Consider the following 14,507-nt stretch of genomic DNA (forward strand, 5'->3'; position numbering starts at 1 on the left):
GATGTGGTGGAGGGAATGTGATGGCCCTGGCTTGGCTAAAGGCCTAGAGGAATAAAGCTCCCTGGGAAGTTTGGGCTGTCACCCTGCTGCCCCAGAGCCACAGGACACGCTGCTGAAAAGGGCTGCGAGCTGGAGCTGCAAAGCTAAAGGCAGGAGTGATGGCCCAGGCAGATCACCAGTGTACTGGGGGATTTGGCCCCTGCTGACCTTTCTGTGCCTTTCTGCAGCTCCCAGCTCCCTGCTGTGTCCTGGCCCTGTCCCCAGAAATGCAGACAACCACATTTCTCTGCAGCCTCCTTGTCTCCTTTGCCCTTTTCCCCACCCCATTCCCATGCCCCTGGACAGCCACACGCCAAAGGACCGCCCGGCCTCTCTGCAGCTCATTTCTCTTGCAAGCTTTGTCTGGTGGCTGTATTTTGCATTTGCTTTTTCTTTTTTGCTATTCACAGGGAACAAAGAAGGGGTCACAAACCCAAGGGCAGACGTCAGGACAGGGCTGACAAGCCTGGGAGAGAGGGTGATGCCACCCACCCCCGCAAGGTCCTTCCAGGCTGGTAAAACCAGGGGGAGAAGGGCTTTGCTCCACGGCGCCGGCTCTGCCCATCCCTTGCTCTCCCTGCCCGGCCCTGCGAGGCGGCTGCTGCACTGTGTCACTGCTCCATCCTTCTGCTCCATGCCTCCTCTCCATCGTGCTGCTCCATCCCGCCCGGCCCGGCCTGGCGCCGGTCACGTCTGCTGGGGCAGGTGGCAGCTCTCGCCGATGGCGATGACCACGTCCTGGGGCTGCCGCTCCCGGTGCCGCGGCGCCTCGGGCATCTCGCTCATCTCGTTGACGCTGTTGCTGATGCAGTTGATGTCGCTCTTGTTGCTGTTGTCATCCGGGCTGGGGCCAAAGATCCACTCTGGAGGAGGGAAAAGCACAAAACGAGCCCCGGGTTACATCCAGCTCTTTGCCCAGAGTGCAAGGCTCTGAAATTGCTTGAAAATCGCTGCCTCCAGCTACGCCCTACCCTCAGTGCTTCCCCCTCCAGGAGTGTCCCTTGCCCATCCCTGTCCCTTCATCTCCTCCACTCCCCTGGTGTTGGCATCTCTGCTCTTCCCAGCCCTGGGCTGCTTTTCAGGCTGCTGGTTTCTGGAAGCCCTCCCGGCTTAGGCAGATGAAATCACCCTGTTAATCCCAAAAATGAGAGTGAAGTGCCTCCAAAGTGAAGTGTGCATCTGGGGTCTCTAGCAATCTATTTCCTAAAGTGGGATTTTGCTGTCAGACAGAGTAAGTGATTAAATAACTATGTATCATCCAAATGGGGCTGGAGATGTGGCTGGGACATGGCTTTTCTGCCTTGAGAGTACATTACAGCCATGCCAGGGCCTCAGACCCTCCAAGGCAGTTTTGGGGCTGTGCTTCTTGCTGGTCACCAGAGCCCCAGGACCTGGCTCTGAGCTGATCCAGCCACTGCCACAACCCTGGGGGGGAATGCCCCTCCAAAACACAGTGTCACTGCTGGATGACAGCATGACGGGAACATCCCCTGCAGCACAAGGGAGGGCAGCTCAGTGAAAGCAGGTGGTGCTGCTTCCCAAACTGCTGTCTTTTCAAAAACGTGGCTGTTTGGGCAGGGAGAGGCCCACTGAGATGGGAAGGCACCAGCAATGAGGATACCAAAGCTGGCGAAGCCCAGGCGAGGGGAGAGTAGCCCCAAGACCTTGTGGCTGTGGGCAGTGGAGCACCAGCACTCCTCTGCTTTAGCTCTGCCACCAAAAATAAAGCAGAGGTGGCTACCAGGAGGCAGACAAAAGGACCAGCCTGGTTTTGTTGTTCCTGGGGAACTCTGCTTACTTGCCACTGGATCTCACAGAATACAATTTCTCTCCTTTGTGCTGTGGGGTACTTTCTGTCCCCACAGGACATTCCAATTATGGCTTCTTCAGTAGAGGACACAGGTTTCCTGATGGAGCAGGGACACAGAAATGCCATCCCAGTGAGATGATGTCTTTCTCATGGGCTGTGGAAAAAAGTTTTGCAGCAAAACTAGGACTGAATAATGGCAAATGCCAGGGTGGGATGCCAGGCGTGAAGTGAATGGAAGATCTCATTTCTCAGCTCACCAGTGGTAGCCAGACATTTCTTCAGGTGTGAGCAGAGAGACAGGAATGACCTGTAGTCTCTCTGTGCTCAGTGTGTGCACTGTAAGTCAAATTTTGAGCTTCTTTTGAGACACCCAAAGCTTCTCTTTTTTTTTTTTTTTTCTTTTTCTTTTTCTTTTTAATAAAAGCCAAAAGATTTGTTGGTTTTGCAATGCAATATTTGAATTTTTTAGCCACAGCTAAAAATCCATTTAGCCACAGCATCCCCAAGAGAGCAGAACATGACTTTCAGGATGATGCTCATGCTCTGGAGCCAGGGTAGGTGACCACCCTGCCAGGGGAACAGGACAGGGAGTGGAGGGGGTTGTGCCCCACTGCCAGCATGGGCTGCCTGGAGGAGGGGGCTGTGTCCCACCCTGGTGGGGCAGAGCTCCCACCACACTGGGCACAGGCAACATGTCCAGAGAATGACTGTTTTTCCTTGGCTTTCCTGTTTTCTTCACCTTCATCGCTGTGCTAGCAGGGTTTGCTGGTTGTCTAACAGGAAAGGCAGGAGAAAAACCACCACAGCTCCCTCAGCCACCGCAGTGCTGGCAACAGGGATTGGGAAACTCAGCAAAGAAGTGGTCCAAAGGTTTTGGGGAGCCCTGCATCTGCCCTGAGTCCCAGCCAGGACATTTAGCTTTCACTTGTATAACCCACCTGAGGCTGGGCTCCCCATCACAGCCCTTCCCCAAGGGAAATCAGCCAAGCCCAGAAGGCTCATTTAGGGCTTTTTTCCTTTATAGCTTTGATTTTGCTTGGTGTTAGACTAGAGCCCAAACACTCCACCACCTTCTTTGTGGTCTGGTCCATCCCAGACAGATCCTCTTGTCCCCAAGACCTCCTGCAGCCCCCACACAGCTGCCTGCATGAGGAGAATCTGAAGGCAGTAACAAGATTGCCTCCTACAAATACTATTAAAGTTCTCAGCTCTCCTTCCTTGACGTCAGCCACAAAACTCCAGTGGGAGCAGCAGGAAGGAAGGGGAATAATCCGTAGAAAAAGGGGTGATGGGTCCTTAAATATCCCGGGAGCCACTGGGTAAGGATTGCTGTGTGCAAGGAGAGGCAAAGAGTGTTGCATGCCTGTGAGTAGGGGTAAGTGGCATCTGGTGGCCAGATGATGAACCCCTGGTGACATCTGTGGGCACAAGAAGAAGCAAGAGCTGGATGAGGCACTGTGGTAAAGGCAGAGAAATGCAGGGGATGGGTGTGTTGGGAGAGTACCAAGGACACCAGCAAAAGCCATTTGCAGGGAGAAGTGTCACACTGCATTGTCACCAAAGGGGATGTGGCTGGCCAGGGTGCCTGGGGAAGGAGGCTGGTGCCACAGTCCAGCTCCTGGGTGAGAGCAGGCTGGATTGTGCGTGCTAATCTGAACCACTGCTTCCCTGGGAATTATTTCTGGAGCCTGCTGGATCTAATTACCCAGTAATCTGCAGGAAGATGTAATTAGGCTGTCATTAGAGGGTATTTACTGCGATGCCTTTATGATTTGACTGTGTAAGTAAGGAGTGAAGTAATTACACAATTACATGTTATTTGTGGCCATTTATGGCCTGTAACTTCAGCGTGTTGCCATGTGTGGAAGAGGGGAGCGAGGCCCCGTGGAGCTGGCAGAGGATCTCCTGCCAGCAGGACCCTGGAGAAACAACCATAAAAATGTCAGCACCCTATGTCCCCTGCCAGGCACAGCCAGCTCTGTCCCAGCCAGGCTCCATCCCCCCAGCTTCTCCCTCTGGCTCCTGTCAGTTTGAGGGTGAGGAACCAAGGTCTCTGGGGTCACTCATGGCATGTCTGGGGAGGGATGAGGGAGAAGAGACAGGAGACCTGCACATCTCTGGCGTCAGTGGGATTAAACCTCGCTCTGATGCAGAAGGAACTTTGCAGGGGATGGGAGGCACAACCTCACGTCATGTGCCAAGGCTGGCTGGAAACCTTGGACAATGAACCCTGCACAGGGGTGTAGTCAGGTAAGGGGGTGGCCAAGGGCTGGGAGCCAAGGGGTGGTGGCCAGCCAAAGGGAGCTGCAGCCCTCAGCACCATGGCAGGTATTTCTCTCTCCATCCCTTACAGCTGGCAGCGGGGATGCATGAGCCACAAAAAACCAGACACATGGAGGAAAACAAAATCCTCTTCTGGGTCTAAGTCCACATCTGGGTTCACACAACCTCCAGCCAGAAGGTGATCAAAGTTAGGCTGAACCTAATGACACCTAATGGATCTGGGACAGCTACAGGCAGAGCTGGGATGAGAAGGGATCTCACAGTGTGCTCCTGGGGCAGCAGCACATCCACACCCAGGACAGTCACACTTTGGAGACAAGAAAAGGCATTGCCTGTCCCTACCCAGCCACTGGAAGGAGCTTGTAACACATGCTGCAAAATCCAGGGCATGTTCACGGGTGTGTATGTGAATGTCTTGGATAAAAGAGAGGAACAAAGTGACTTTCTCAGCCAGGCTGGGGAGCAGCATCCAACCCAGAGACACCTCTTCCTGCTGGTCAGGTGCTGCTGAGGCTCCGTGTGCCTGCTGGGGTCTGCAGGGCCAGTGGAGAGGTGGGAGGTGCTGAGGTGGGGTGAGATCGATACGGAGCGATCGATCCAGAGCAGCTGGAGAGAGGAGATAGAGCAGACTGGGCAAATCGGGAGCTGTGGAATTGCAACTCTGTTATTATTATTATTCCCAAGTAGCAGAGTGATGTGGCACAAAATGCACCTCTCTGGCTCTGTCCCAGTCTTTGACAGCACCCCTGGAAGCTGGACCCCTGGGATATGCTGGATTTTTGGGGACAGAAAACACTGGGGCTGCCCAGATGTCACGGTGTGCCCTTCTCGTACCAGCAGTATGAGGGCTGGTCCTTGCTCAGAAACCCCTGACAGAACAGGCAGCAGGGAGCAGCCTCCTGTTGTATGGGTGCAGAGGGGCACAGGGTTGCTGTGTGCCCAGTGTCACCCCAAGGGGGTGGCCGGGTCCCCTGCATTCATTGGTGGCAGGGTAGGATGCCTATGAGGCATTTCAGCTGCTGAAAAAGAGACATCCCAGGCAGAAGAGCAGAAGGGGGTGGGAGAAAGGGCTGAAATTTAAATGCAGCCTGGTGAGTGAGACATTCACAGTCCCTGTAGAGATGGAAACAGGAAAGGAAGGGGCAACATGTTCGATGAACAATCAAACTCGTGCTCTAGTTTTGCTTTAAATGGAGCTGGGTGTGAAAGCAGCTGCTAAAAAAGCTCTTTTCCCATCAGCAGGAGGAGAAGCACCTCTTTCTTTGAAACATGATCCTGACCCAGCAATCACATTGTGCTCTGCAGCAAGGCAGGGCCAGCTCTGGCCGCAGCGTTCCCGATGGACATGAGTTCAAGGGTATCCCTCGTGTCTTTGACACGATGCAGCAGTCACAGCTGGATGTTGTAGCTGTCTCATTTTCTGGACAGACTCTACTTATTCATTACCAAAATCAACAAATAACTCCCAGGTTTGTTCTGATGGAAAATCTGTGTCTGCCCCTGGCAACAGTAATTTGTTAGAAACCCCACTTTCCTCTTCAGATTCACTTCTTTCTAAATGAATTTGATGTTAGGGTTTGCTCTTCCTTCCCTGCTTCTCAGAAATTTCTCAGCTTTTCTGTGCTGGCTGAGTCAAAATTGTCCTGCACCCCAAACAGCATGAGCACTCTGCTTTGCTGATGGACAGGTAAGGACACTGCTCCTCTGCAGAGCTGCCACCAGCATGAAGCATCTGGTGGGAGAAGGGGTGACATGGAAAAGGCAGTCATTAATTATGATATTCTCTTAAAAACAGCTTCTCTGCATGCACCAGAGCAACCCTGGACCAAGCCTGCATTTGATCCCAGTGCCATCCATCAGGCAGCATTGCAGCTCCAGAGAATGGGTCTCTGAGAGGTGGTGACTCAGGTGTGGTAGGTGGGAAGCAGTGGTCCTGGGGGTGGATATTTGCTATCCACACCTTCCAGAGGCAGAGTGAAGGTGACCAGAGTGTGAGGAGCCCTGCTTGGTCTCAGCTCACGGGAGACCAGTGCGTGCAGGGCAGCAGAGAAACACAGCCCTCGCCCCCAGGACCTGCCACAGCCCATCCCTGGACCACACGATGGCAGGAATGGGAAAGCTGCTGTGGGATGGTGCATCCCTGAGGCCTTGGTCGATGCCTGGCAGTGTGTGCTGGAAGCCATCCCTCTCCTCCAGCTCTGACTCCACAGGTTTGCCCTCAAATGCAGCTCTCCTGGAGTGGACCCTTTTTGCAGACCACCGTGGCTCATTGTCTGGCCAACAGCCCCAGCCTGTGAGGGGGACTGTGAATTATCCTACAGCAGCCACTGCTTCCCCCAACAACACCTCGGGAGCTCCTGATGCACCCCCATGCTCCAGAAGGGAAACAGGCAGGGATCACTGTGAGAGGTGGTTAGAACCGACATGGAAAAGCAGAAGGGAACCTGACGTGGTTTCTTCCCACAACTTTGGGAGTCAAAGGAATTATCCTCAAAACAGAGCTGGAAAAGAAGAGGTGTAAGTCCTCTCTGATGGACCTAAGATGCTGTCTGCAATCCCTGCGGTGGGCTGAATTATCCTCAGATCCCTGAGGTTCTGTGTGGACCAATTAAAAGTGGATTCCCTGTCTCTGCAGGATCACCCAGCAGCTATTTTCAGCAAAGCTACATTCATGCACAGTTTCTTTGTTCAAGGAGACTGTTTCCTAAAGAAGCCTGAAATGTGGAGGTTGCAGATAAGGCTGGAAAACAAAAATATGGCTGGTGGGTCAAAAGGGCAAAGAAAAGAAAGACCCTGCCCCAAGGATGGCATCGGGTTCTGAGCAGTCCCAAAGCCATCGCCCAGCACAGTCCTGCCAGTGCCAATGACCCTCCCCTGCCTTGCCCCAGCTGGGCATCTGCCTTGGGCCCATTCCCGAGGGAAAAGTTTCCTCCAAGGTCTCCTCTGGAGATCGGCAGCCCGGAGGAGACCTTGGCTGACCCTTGGCAGCCAGGGTCTCGCTGCACGGCACTGCTCCCACGCAGACCAGCAGACCCTTCCCGCGTGGTTCCCGTGCAGGAGCGAGATGCTTTCCCCTTTCCCGGCGACCGCACGCGTGCAGTCTCCATGGCAACAGCTTTGTTTCCAGTCAAACTTTTTATTTTTTCCCCCTTTTCCTCCTTTTTTTTTTTTTTAATTTTAAATCAGAGCGATATTCAGCGAGCTGCCGGGGACGGAGGAGGGAGGGCGGGCTGATCCGGGATTGCAGTAATTAGGCGCCTCGTACGTCGGTGACAGCCTTGTCATTTGCCAAGCCAGCTCCTCGCCGCAGCGCCGGCTCTGGCAGCTCTCCAGCGCTTCGGAGTTAAGCAGCTTTCCAAACGCTTCGACCCAATTTGCCTTGCCTGCTGGTGGGGTCTGAGCTGTGCTCACGCAGGAGCCTTCCTCCCACCCTCCTCGGAGGGCTCGTGTCCAACCCCAAGCAGAGACATCTGGTGAGTTTTGGGAAAACCAAATATGAGACTTGGTCAGCTCGGAGCCAGCAGGAGGGCTGGAGAGAAATGAAGGATTTTGGGGCTCTCCTTGGCCAGGTCTCTCCAGGAAGAGCTGAAGAGGGGTTCTTTCAGAGCCCTCTTATCCATATCCAGGTGCTCTGCCCTCCTACCCTCCAACAATGCATCTTTCCTCCTTCTCCCATGCAGCCTCCCATTTTCCACTCCTCCCCAGCCTGCTGGGCATCACAGCAGCGTTCATGTCCCCCTGGGGATGCCTGGGCAAGCTCTAATTGATTTTTTTTAAGAAGCATCTGCAAAGAGAGGTGTCAGTGTCTCAAATACCCGTTTAGATTTCACAGGGAAAAACCTTGGCAGCATCCCGAGAACCCCTTCACCACCAGAAACTGAGCCCAGCACCTGCCTCTCATTGCTCCTGTGAGAGCAGGGGCCTGCCTGATGCTTTGACTCCCCAAGCCGTGTCCGACAAGCTCTTATTGAGGAGTCGTCATCACCCCTGATGCCTCCAAGTGACTGTTTAAAGCAGCGATTAACTATTCCCACTTTAATCTCCCTGAAACAGGCTCCAGCCCTTTGGCATCTTATTTCCATCTCTCCCCGTATATTTTCTGAACATGATTAGTGCAGAAATGCTGATAGCAGAGGCTGGAGCTGCTGCCGAGTATATAAATCCAGGCATTGTGTTAAGGCAGCTAATAGAGCAGATTCTTATTTACTGTCCCTCGGTCTCTCTGTCCAGTCCCTAGAGTAATTTTATGCAAACTCATTCAAATTAAACCCCTTCTCTTTAAAGGCTGTTCCTTGGCAGTGTTAACAAACACAGTCTCGTCCGCTCTCCTCCGAGGACTGGCTCATTTTAAGTGTAAAAACTGTGGGAAGATGGGCCTGGAGTGCTAACTAGGATGAGCTGGAGGCAGCCTTCAGCACTGAGGGGTGCTGCTGGAGTTTGGGAAATGCCTTCTCCTCTCTGCCTGGAGGGGGAAGAAGCTCACATCTGGATTTCCAACCCCAACTTGGACAGATATTACCTCACCCCGGGACAGGGAGGATGCTTTGCTCTCAGCAAGGGGTGTTAAAGTGGGAAAAGGCTTCTTCCAAAGTGGCAGGAAGCGGGCAGACCCCAGTGCTGTCCCTGTGCTTGTCCAGCCCACGGGATGGCCGTGGTGCTGTGAAAGGCTGTGGCAGTGCCTTTGCAAAGGCTTTGCAAGAGAAGGGACGCCCTGCTGACCTCGTCCCACGCAGAGGCTCAAGTTAAAGCTCACCAGGGAACACTGGAGCCGAGCTGGGAGCAGCACACCTGGGGCCCACCTGGGCAGCTGCAGCCCTCTCCGTGCCTGCAGGGACAGGGTGTTCCTGTGGATTTGGCCCTGCTTTGCAGTACTTTGAGCACCCACATCTGTGCTCTCCTGCATCAGGGACCACAGCAATGGGGACAGGGTGTCTGCTCTGCAGGGGCACGGGGACTGGACTGGCCCTGCCTCGCCTCGGGGCAGTTTCTAACCTGGCCTGACCTGGTCCTTTCAGCTTCTTGGGGCAGAAGTGGGTATATTTTTAGGTGCTGTCCCCACTGCCTACCTTTGTGGGGAAGGCAGCACTAAATCAGACGTGATGTTACAGGCCCAGCAAGCTGCTGATTAAGTGTTAAATTTAACACTTTAAGAAATATATCCTTTTCCTTCCATCTGGAGTGAAGAAAAACTCCTCAGCAGCAACTCCCTGCTGTTTTCTAGGCTCAGCCTCTTGTGAGATCCCAAGTACTGCTCCCTGCAGGAGGTCTGACCTTTCTTGTCCCAAATAACCCCCCTCCAAATCCCTGTGTCCTGGATCTGCTGGCCCTTGCCTGGTCATGACCCTCTGCCCAAAGGCCTTGGCTTGCCCTCCCCTGAGCGAGGCAGGGGTGCTGCCCACCCACAGGCACTGCTTGGAGTTTTGGCTGCTGTGTGTCTCCTGTGTCCCAGGAGCAGGGAGATAAAGCGGAATCATGAATGAACACGTGGATTTTGTTCCAGATGAGTGTGATCTCCCTCCCCCTGCAGAGATGGAGCCTGCAGGGCTTCAACCCTGATTGAGGGTCAGGCTCAGAGCAGGGCTGTGCAAAGGGATTTCAGCCTCATTTCCCTGTGCAGGGCATTGCTCCCAGAGCTTTTGGGGATTTTGGACACATCTGCAGGAGCCAGGAGCTTAAATCCCTCTGGGGATCCCTTCTGGATCCCTATTCAAGCTGGAAAACTGCAACCAGCATGCTGAAGCAAGGTCCTGACCCTCAAAAGGACACGATGGCTGTCAGGGTGTAGGGGCCAAAAGTACCAAGGATTCAGATGGGAATTGGGCACATTTTCACTCCCCAGCATGAACAGCCTTACAAATGATGGGGCAAAGAGCAAGAGTATCATTGAAGGCTTGTCATAAGCAGCCAAGCACCTCTGCCTGGCCACAGCAGCCAGCACTGTTTGGGCTCTCAGCCCTGATGGTGAGGGACAGCATTCATCAGCAACAGGATGAAAAGAGGAGGAAGGCAAATCTCAAAAAAAAAAACAAACCAGTTCCCTCTTTGGGCTGTCATTGCATGGATTTGTTGCAGGGGCTGTGATGGCTGCTCTAAAGCAACCAGACTGCTGAGCTGGGTTTCCTAGGAGTTTGTAGACTCCCTGGTGTCTAATAAGGGGTTAAGCTCATATGGCAGATTTTCTTTCACTATGCACTAGTGGGTTGTTATTCTGTGCTCATGTATCTGTTGCCATGAAACTTTTCATGTTGGAGACCTCTAATCCAAGCTCAGTTGAAACTGGCCAAGAGATTTTACAGTCATTTGGCAACCCAGACTCACGCACACGCATTTATGCACACAGGAACAAGATCTGCTCCGTGAGGAAGGGGGCTAAACCCAAGGATTTTCTCTGGGAAGATGGTCAACACAGAACTCAGTTTGGAGAACCCAGCACATTAAACAAACCAACACTCTTGCAAATGCAAAAGGGCCAAAGCTTGGTCTAAAGCCCACCCAAATCAAAGGCGACACGCAAGGCAGCACGTCCAAGCTTGGCACCAGGCTCCTTTTGGCCACAAGCAATGCATGAAGCCCCCACTCACCTACAAAGTCGTAAATGAGGTCCTTGATGAGATGCCCGACGATGGCATACGCCACTGCCACCACCACCAGGGCTGCCATGAGGAGGTAGAGGACAGCCTTGGGCAGAGGAATGGCGTCTCGAGGAGGGGGCTTGTACTCCTTGTAGAGCTGGTCATTGTCCGAGTATGAGTACTGGAACAAGTGGTCCAGGCCAGCTGTGAAGTTGCTGGAGTTCATGGACTGGCTATTGGACAGGTAGCTGTCCTGTTCGGGGTCCTGGAGGACACTTACCACCGAGCTGGTGGTGGCTTCCACTTGCTGTACCAAGTTCAGAGTCTTGTTAACGCTGGGGAGGATTTGGGAAAGGAAAGTGCTCCAATCTTTGATGGCACTGATGTTGCAAATAATCATAATTGCAATGAGGAAAGAGGTCTCCAAGCTCAAGAGACTTAAAAGGGAGAGAAAGAGGTGAGAATTGCTGTGCTTACACCAAACCATGTACTGCAAAGCGGGCAGAGAAGGTCGGGATGGGGTACGTTTCTCATTTGCAAATTCTTACATGATCCCGTAGGGATGCATCTGTGGTACCTCGTCTCACTCCTGGAAATGCCTCCAGAAAACCCCTACGGGCATGAAGTTCCTTAGTAAAAAGTAGGTGCTGGAATGATTTTGACCGATATCATTTTTGTTCCTCAGCCGCCTGTCCCTTATGCTACTCACCGACGAAAACCAGAGAGACAGGACCCGGTAGATATTTTCAGTCATCTGGAAAAGAAAGATAAATTGCCCTTCTCCAGCTTTTTTTTCTTTTTCAGAGGCGATGGTCCTTGGAGAGACAGAAATCCCCGCGTGGCTCTGCCCCAGGCTCGGGGTGCGCGGTGCGGTCCTGGCTCTCCCGTTAGCGCTGCCCAGAGCGTTCGCAGAACGTTCAGAACGCTCAGACCCCACAAAGTTCAGCTGCTCCGGCGTGCGACCGGGCCGGCGGCGCGCAGCTCCCGGCCATTCCGGCTTGGCTTTCTGCAACTTCTTCTACCGGCATCTCCCGATCGATTCCTTTAAAGACAGAACCAAGTCAGAGACAGCGAGCATGCCGGCAGAGAGCTCAGCACCCGGTCCCCAGCCCAGTCCAGGAGCGGCCGGTGTCGGGTTTTACCTTAAAGACTTTTCCAAGCGCACAGATCCTCCCGCCTGATGCTCCAGCCCGTTTCATTGCGGGCTGGGTCCCCGCGGAGCTCCCGCACGCAGCCGCCGATCCGCAGCCGCTGCCCGGCGTGCGGGGTGCGTGTGACACTCCTCCCCGCTCTCTGCCCTCCTGCCCCTTCACCTGCCGGCTCTTCCCAGCCTCCCGGCCCCGGCAGCGAGGGGGATTAGCTGCCGGGAGGTTGGCTCCGAAACTCCTGAGCGTGCTGGGAAGCAGGCAATGCGTGCCGGCAGCGTAGGCTCAGCCTCCGCCGCTGCTCCCCGGGGAGTTAATCCCTTCGATGACAAAAGATGAGCTTTGATCCGTCTGCTGGATGTTCGCGGGGAGGTGCAGGGGAAGGCGGGGAGCAGCCCGGCTCCAGCCGCCCGCGGGCGCTGAGCTCAGCCTTTGTCTGGGAGCGGAGCCGCCGGCAGGCAGGAATCACATCGCGGGCGCTGCCGGGAGCGGGGAGGACATCATCGATCCCACCGCCAGCATCCCGCAGCAGCGATGCTCCCACAGCCCCGCTCCCGCCCCGGCAGCCTCCGCCCTGCAAAGTTTGGGCATCGGAGGGATGACTGCTTTGCAGAAAGCACGGAGGGTTTGAGGCTGAGCTCCCTCGCCGTCTCCCCTCCCCGCTAAGCTGTCTGTGCCAACTGGTAAGAGGCAGCCTCCGTGGTCACCTTGATAATGGTCTTAAACCGGTTCATGTTCCCTATAGATACAGCTCATCTGCCTTACTGGTGGGATCTCCGGGATCACTGAGTTCCTGGCTTGGTTTAAAGGCAGTGGGACATATTTAAAGAGGAGGAAGAGGAAATCATACAGAGGGGGAAATTGCCTTTCTATATTTGCAGGTGAAAATAAATCACAGCCCCCTCCTTTTTTTTTTTTTTTTTTTTTGGTGCTGCTTCCCCATGTAAGAAACAGCTGTCACGGGGGCAAGAAAATCACCACAATAAGCCTGAAAGCAGCCAAATGGAGCTTCTGAGAAATAATAGCAAAATATTAACTTTGTGTGTGTGTGCTACCAGCCAGCAGCAATCCTGGGGGTTGGAAGAGTGTAGAATAAAATGGCAACATCTCCTGTACAATAATATCACCAGGGTTTAGGTTGGTGATGGACAGATTGTACCAGCCCAGGAGCAAAGAAAATGTGGAGGAAAAAGCTTTTCTGTCCTCCCTGGAATGTACATGGCCCATGTCACAGTCACTTCTGGTGCCCAGGACCATTGAACAACATCCTAAAATTTCTTCTCACAAGTGACAGAGCTGTGACTGAAGGTTACAGAGGAATATCTGGGCAGCTGTATGGATACATATCCTGCAATGGGATGGGTCCTGATGTCCCCCTGCCCCAGCATCTGGATATCCAGAGTTGGAGCTGCTACTCTGCCTCCAGAGCATGAAGCTGCAGAGATGCTTTGGGGGCCAAGGCAGGAGTCAGGAGCTAAGGGCAAATGGCTCCTCTGTCAGATTCTCAGTCCTCCCACACCAGATTTTATCCTTCCAAAATGGAAAATGTGGCAATATTATTTTTTTATAGGAGCTTTTCAATGTGAAGTGAGTTTTGGGCTCTGTGCAGGGGTGGCACAGTGCAGTCTGACTTTGCTCTGCTCAGAGGCACATCCTTTGCCAGGGGTTCTTATGAGGAAAGAACAACTCCCAGGACATGGCCACTGGTCACTGGGGACCAAAGCTGGTCCAAATCTGTCCTTTCACCACAGCTGTTTGGTGCTAGCAGTTGCCATGGCACCAGGGCATCAACCAGAGGGAACAGGAGAGCATCTGGTCCAGCTGACCCACCCTGTGCCTGGCTTCAGCTGTGACTGTCCCAGGCAGGCTCCCACTGTGTTGCACCCCTTTGTCCCAGGAGGGGATGGAGCTGAGTGATTGGAGGCAAAGAGTTTGCAAAGGTATGGGGGGATTAATCAGAGCTGAGGGGCAGCTCTCTGTGTGCCTGGGGACAGCTGGTGACAACAGCCCAGTGGGACACAGGGCAAACCCCCCCAGTTTCCTAGCCCTCCATTGAGTTTTTTGTGGGAAGGGGCTGGAAAAGCACTTGGGGAAGCTCTGAGTTCTGCTGCAGACACTGCTCCATTAAAGGGGCTTAGGGCAATACCAAAAAAAAACCACTCCCCACCATTTTTATTTCTCTGCAGCGGAAATAAAGTTGGCTCCTTTCATTTTCATTAACACCCTTATCAATTCAAAATGACTAAATAGATGCTTAACTGTTCATTATACACTCTCTGCATCTCCGGTCTGAAAGGGAGCCTTTATTTCCACAGTTATGGTTTTCAGCCCATTACAGAGGGAGAGAGCATGGAGAGATACACAAGTGTGGATTTTAATAACCTTATATTTCAATCTCTCTATTATTAAAAAAAATGTTTGCATTTACTGTGATGGGGGGAAGATTAAAAGGATTGCCATGGATTCCACTTAGGGAACATTACTAATGATTTCAATAAATCACTTTAAATAAAAATCACAATCTCCACAATTCCACCCAAATGCCATTTGGCAAAGGGGTTGATTATGGAAACAAAATGAATTTCGGAATTAGCTGCTTGTCCTAATGCAATTGGACAAATTAAATTTAGGGATACACACATATCCAATGACACACAT

General features: G+C 53.1%; 1 protein-coding gene across 2 annotated transcripts; it reads right to left on the bottom strand.

The window, feature by feature from the left end:
- Positions 1 to 396: 396 nt before the first annotated feature.
- On the bottom strand, positions 397 to 12,486 carry LOC120503375. Of its 2 annotated transcripts, XM_039711853.1 has the most exons (3): positions 11,847 to 12,486; positions 10,714 to 11,746; positions 397 to 902 (listed from the first exon to the last, which is right to left on the bottom strand). In XM_039711853.1, the coding sequence occupies exons 2-3, from the start codon at positions 11,189 to 11,191 to the stop codon at positions 727 to 729; spliced, it is 654 nt and encodes a 217-aa protein (XP_039567787.1). In that variant the 5' UTR covers positions 11,192 to 11,746; positions 11,847 to 12,486; the 3' UTR covers positions 397 to 726. The 2 variants fall into 2 exon arrangements, with proteins under 2 accessions (XP_039567787.1, XP_039567788.1); XM_039711854.1 differs by having other exon boundaries at positions 10,714 to 12,486.
- Between the last annotated feature and the right edge of the window lie 2,021 nt (positions 12,487 to 14,507).

Source organism: Passer montanus, unplaced genomic scaffold (assembly GCF_014805655.1).
Source record: "Passer montanus isolate IOZ18808 unplaced genomic scaffold, ASM1480565v1 scaffold25, whole genome shotgun sequence".
NCBI lineage: Eukaryota > Metazoa > Chordata > Aves > Passeriformes > Passeridae > Passer > Passer montanus.

What these genes read in the sequence shown, in the direction of transcription:
- LOC120503375 (XM_039711853.1), bottom strand. Translation starts at nt 11,191, where the DNA reads ATGGTTTGGTGTAAGCACAGCAATTCTCACCTCTTTCTCTCCCTTTTA. An exon ending in CCTCATTTACGACTTTGTAG is followed by an intron (nt 903 to 10,713) that starts GTGAGTGGGGGC and finishes TCCCTCCTCCAG; the next exon opens with AGTGGATCTTTGGCCCCAGC.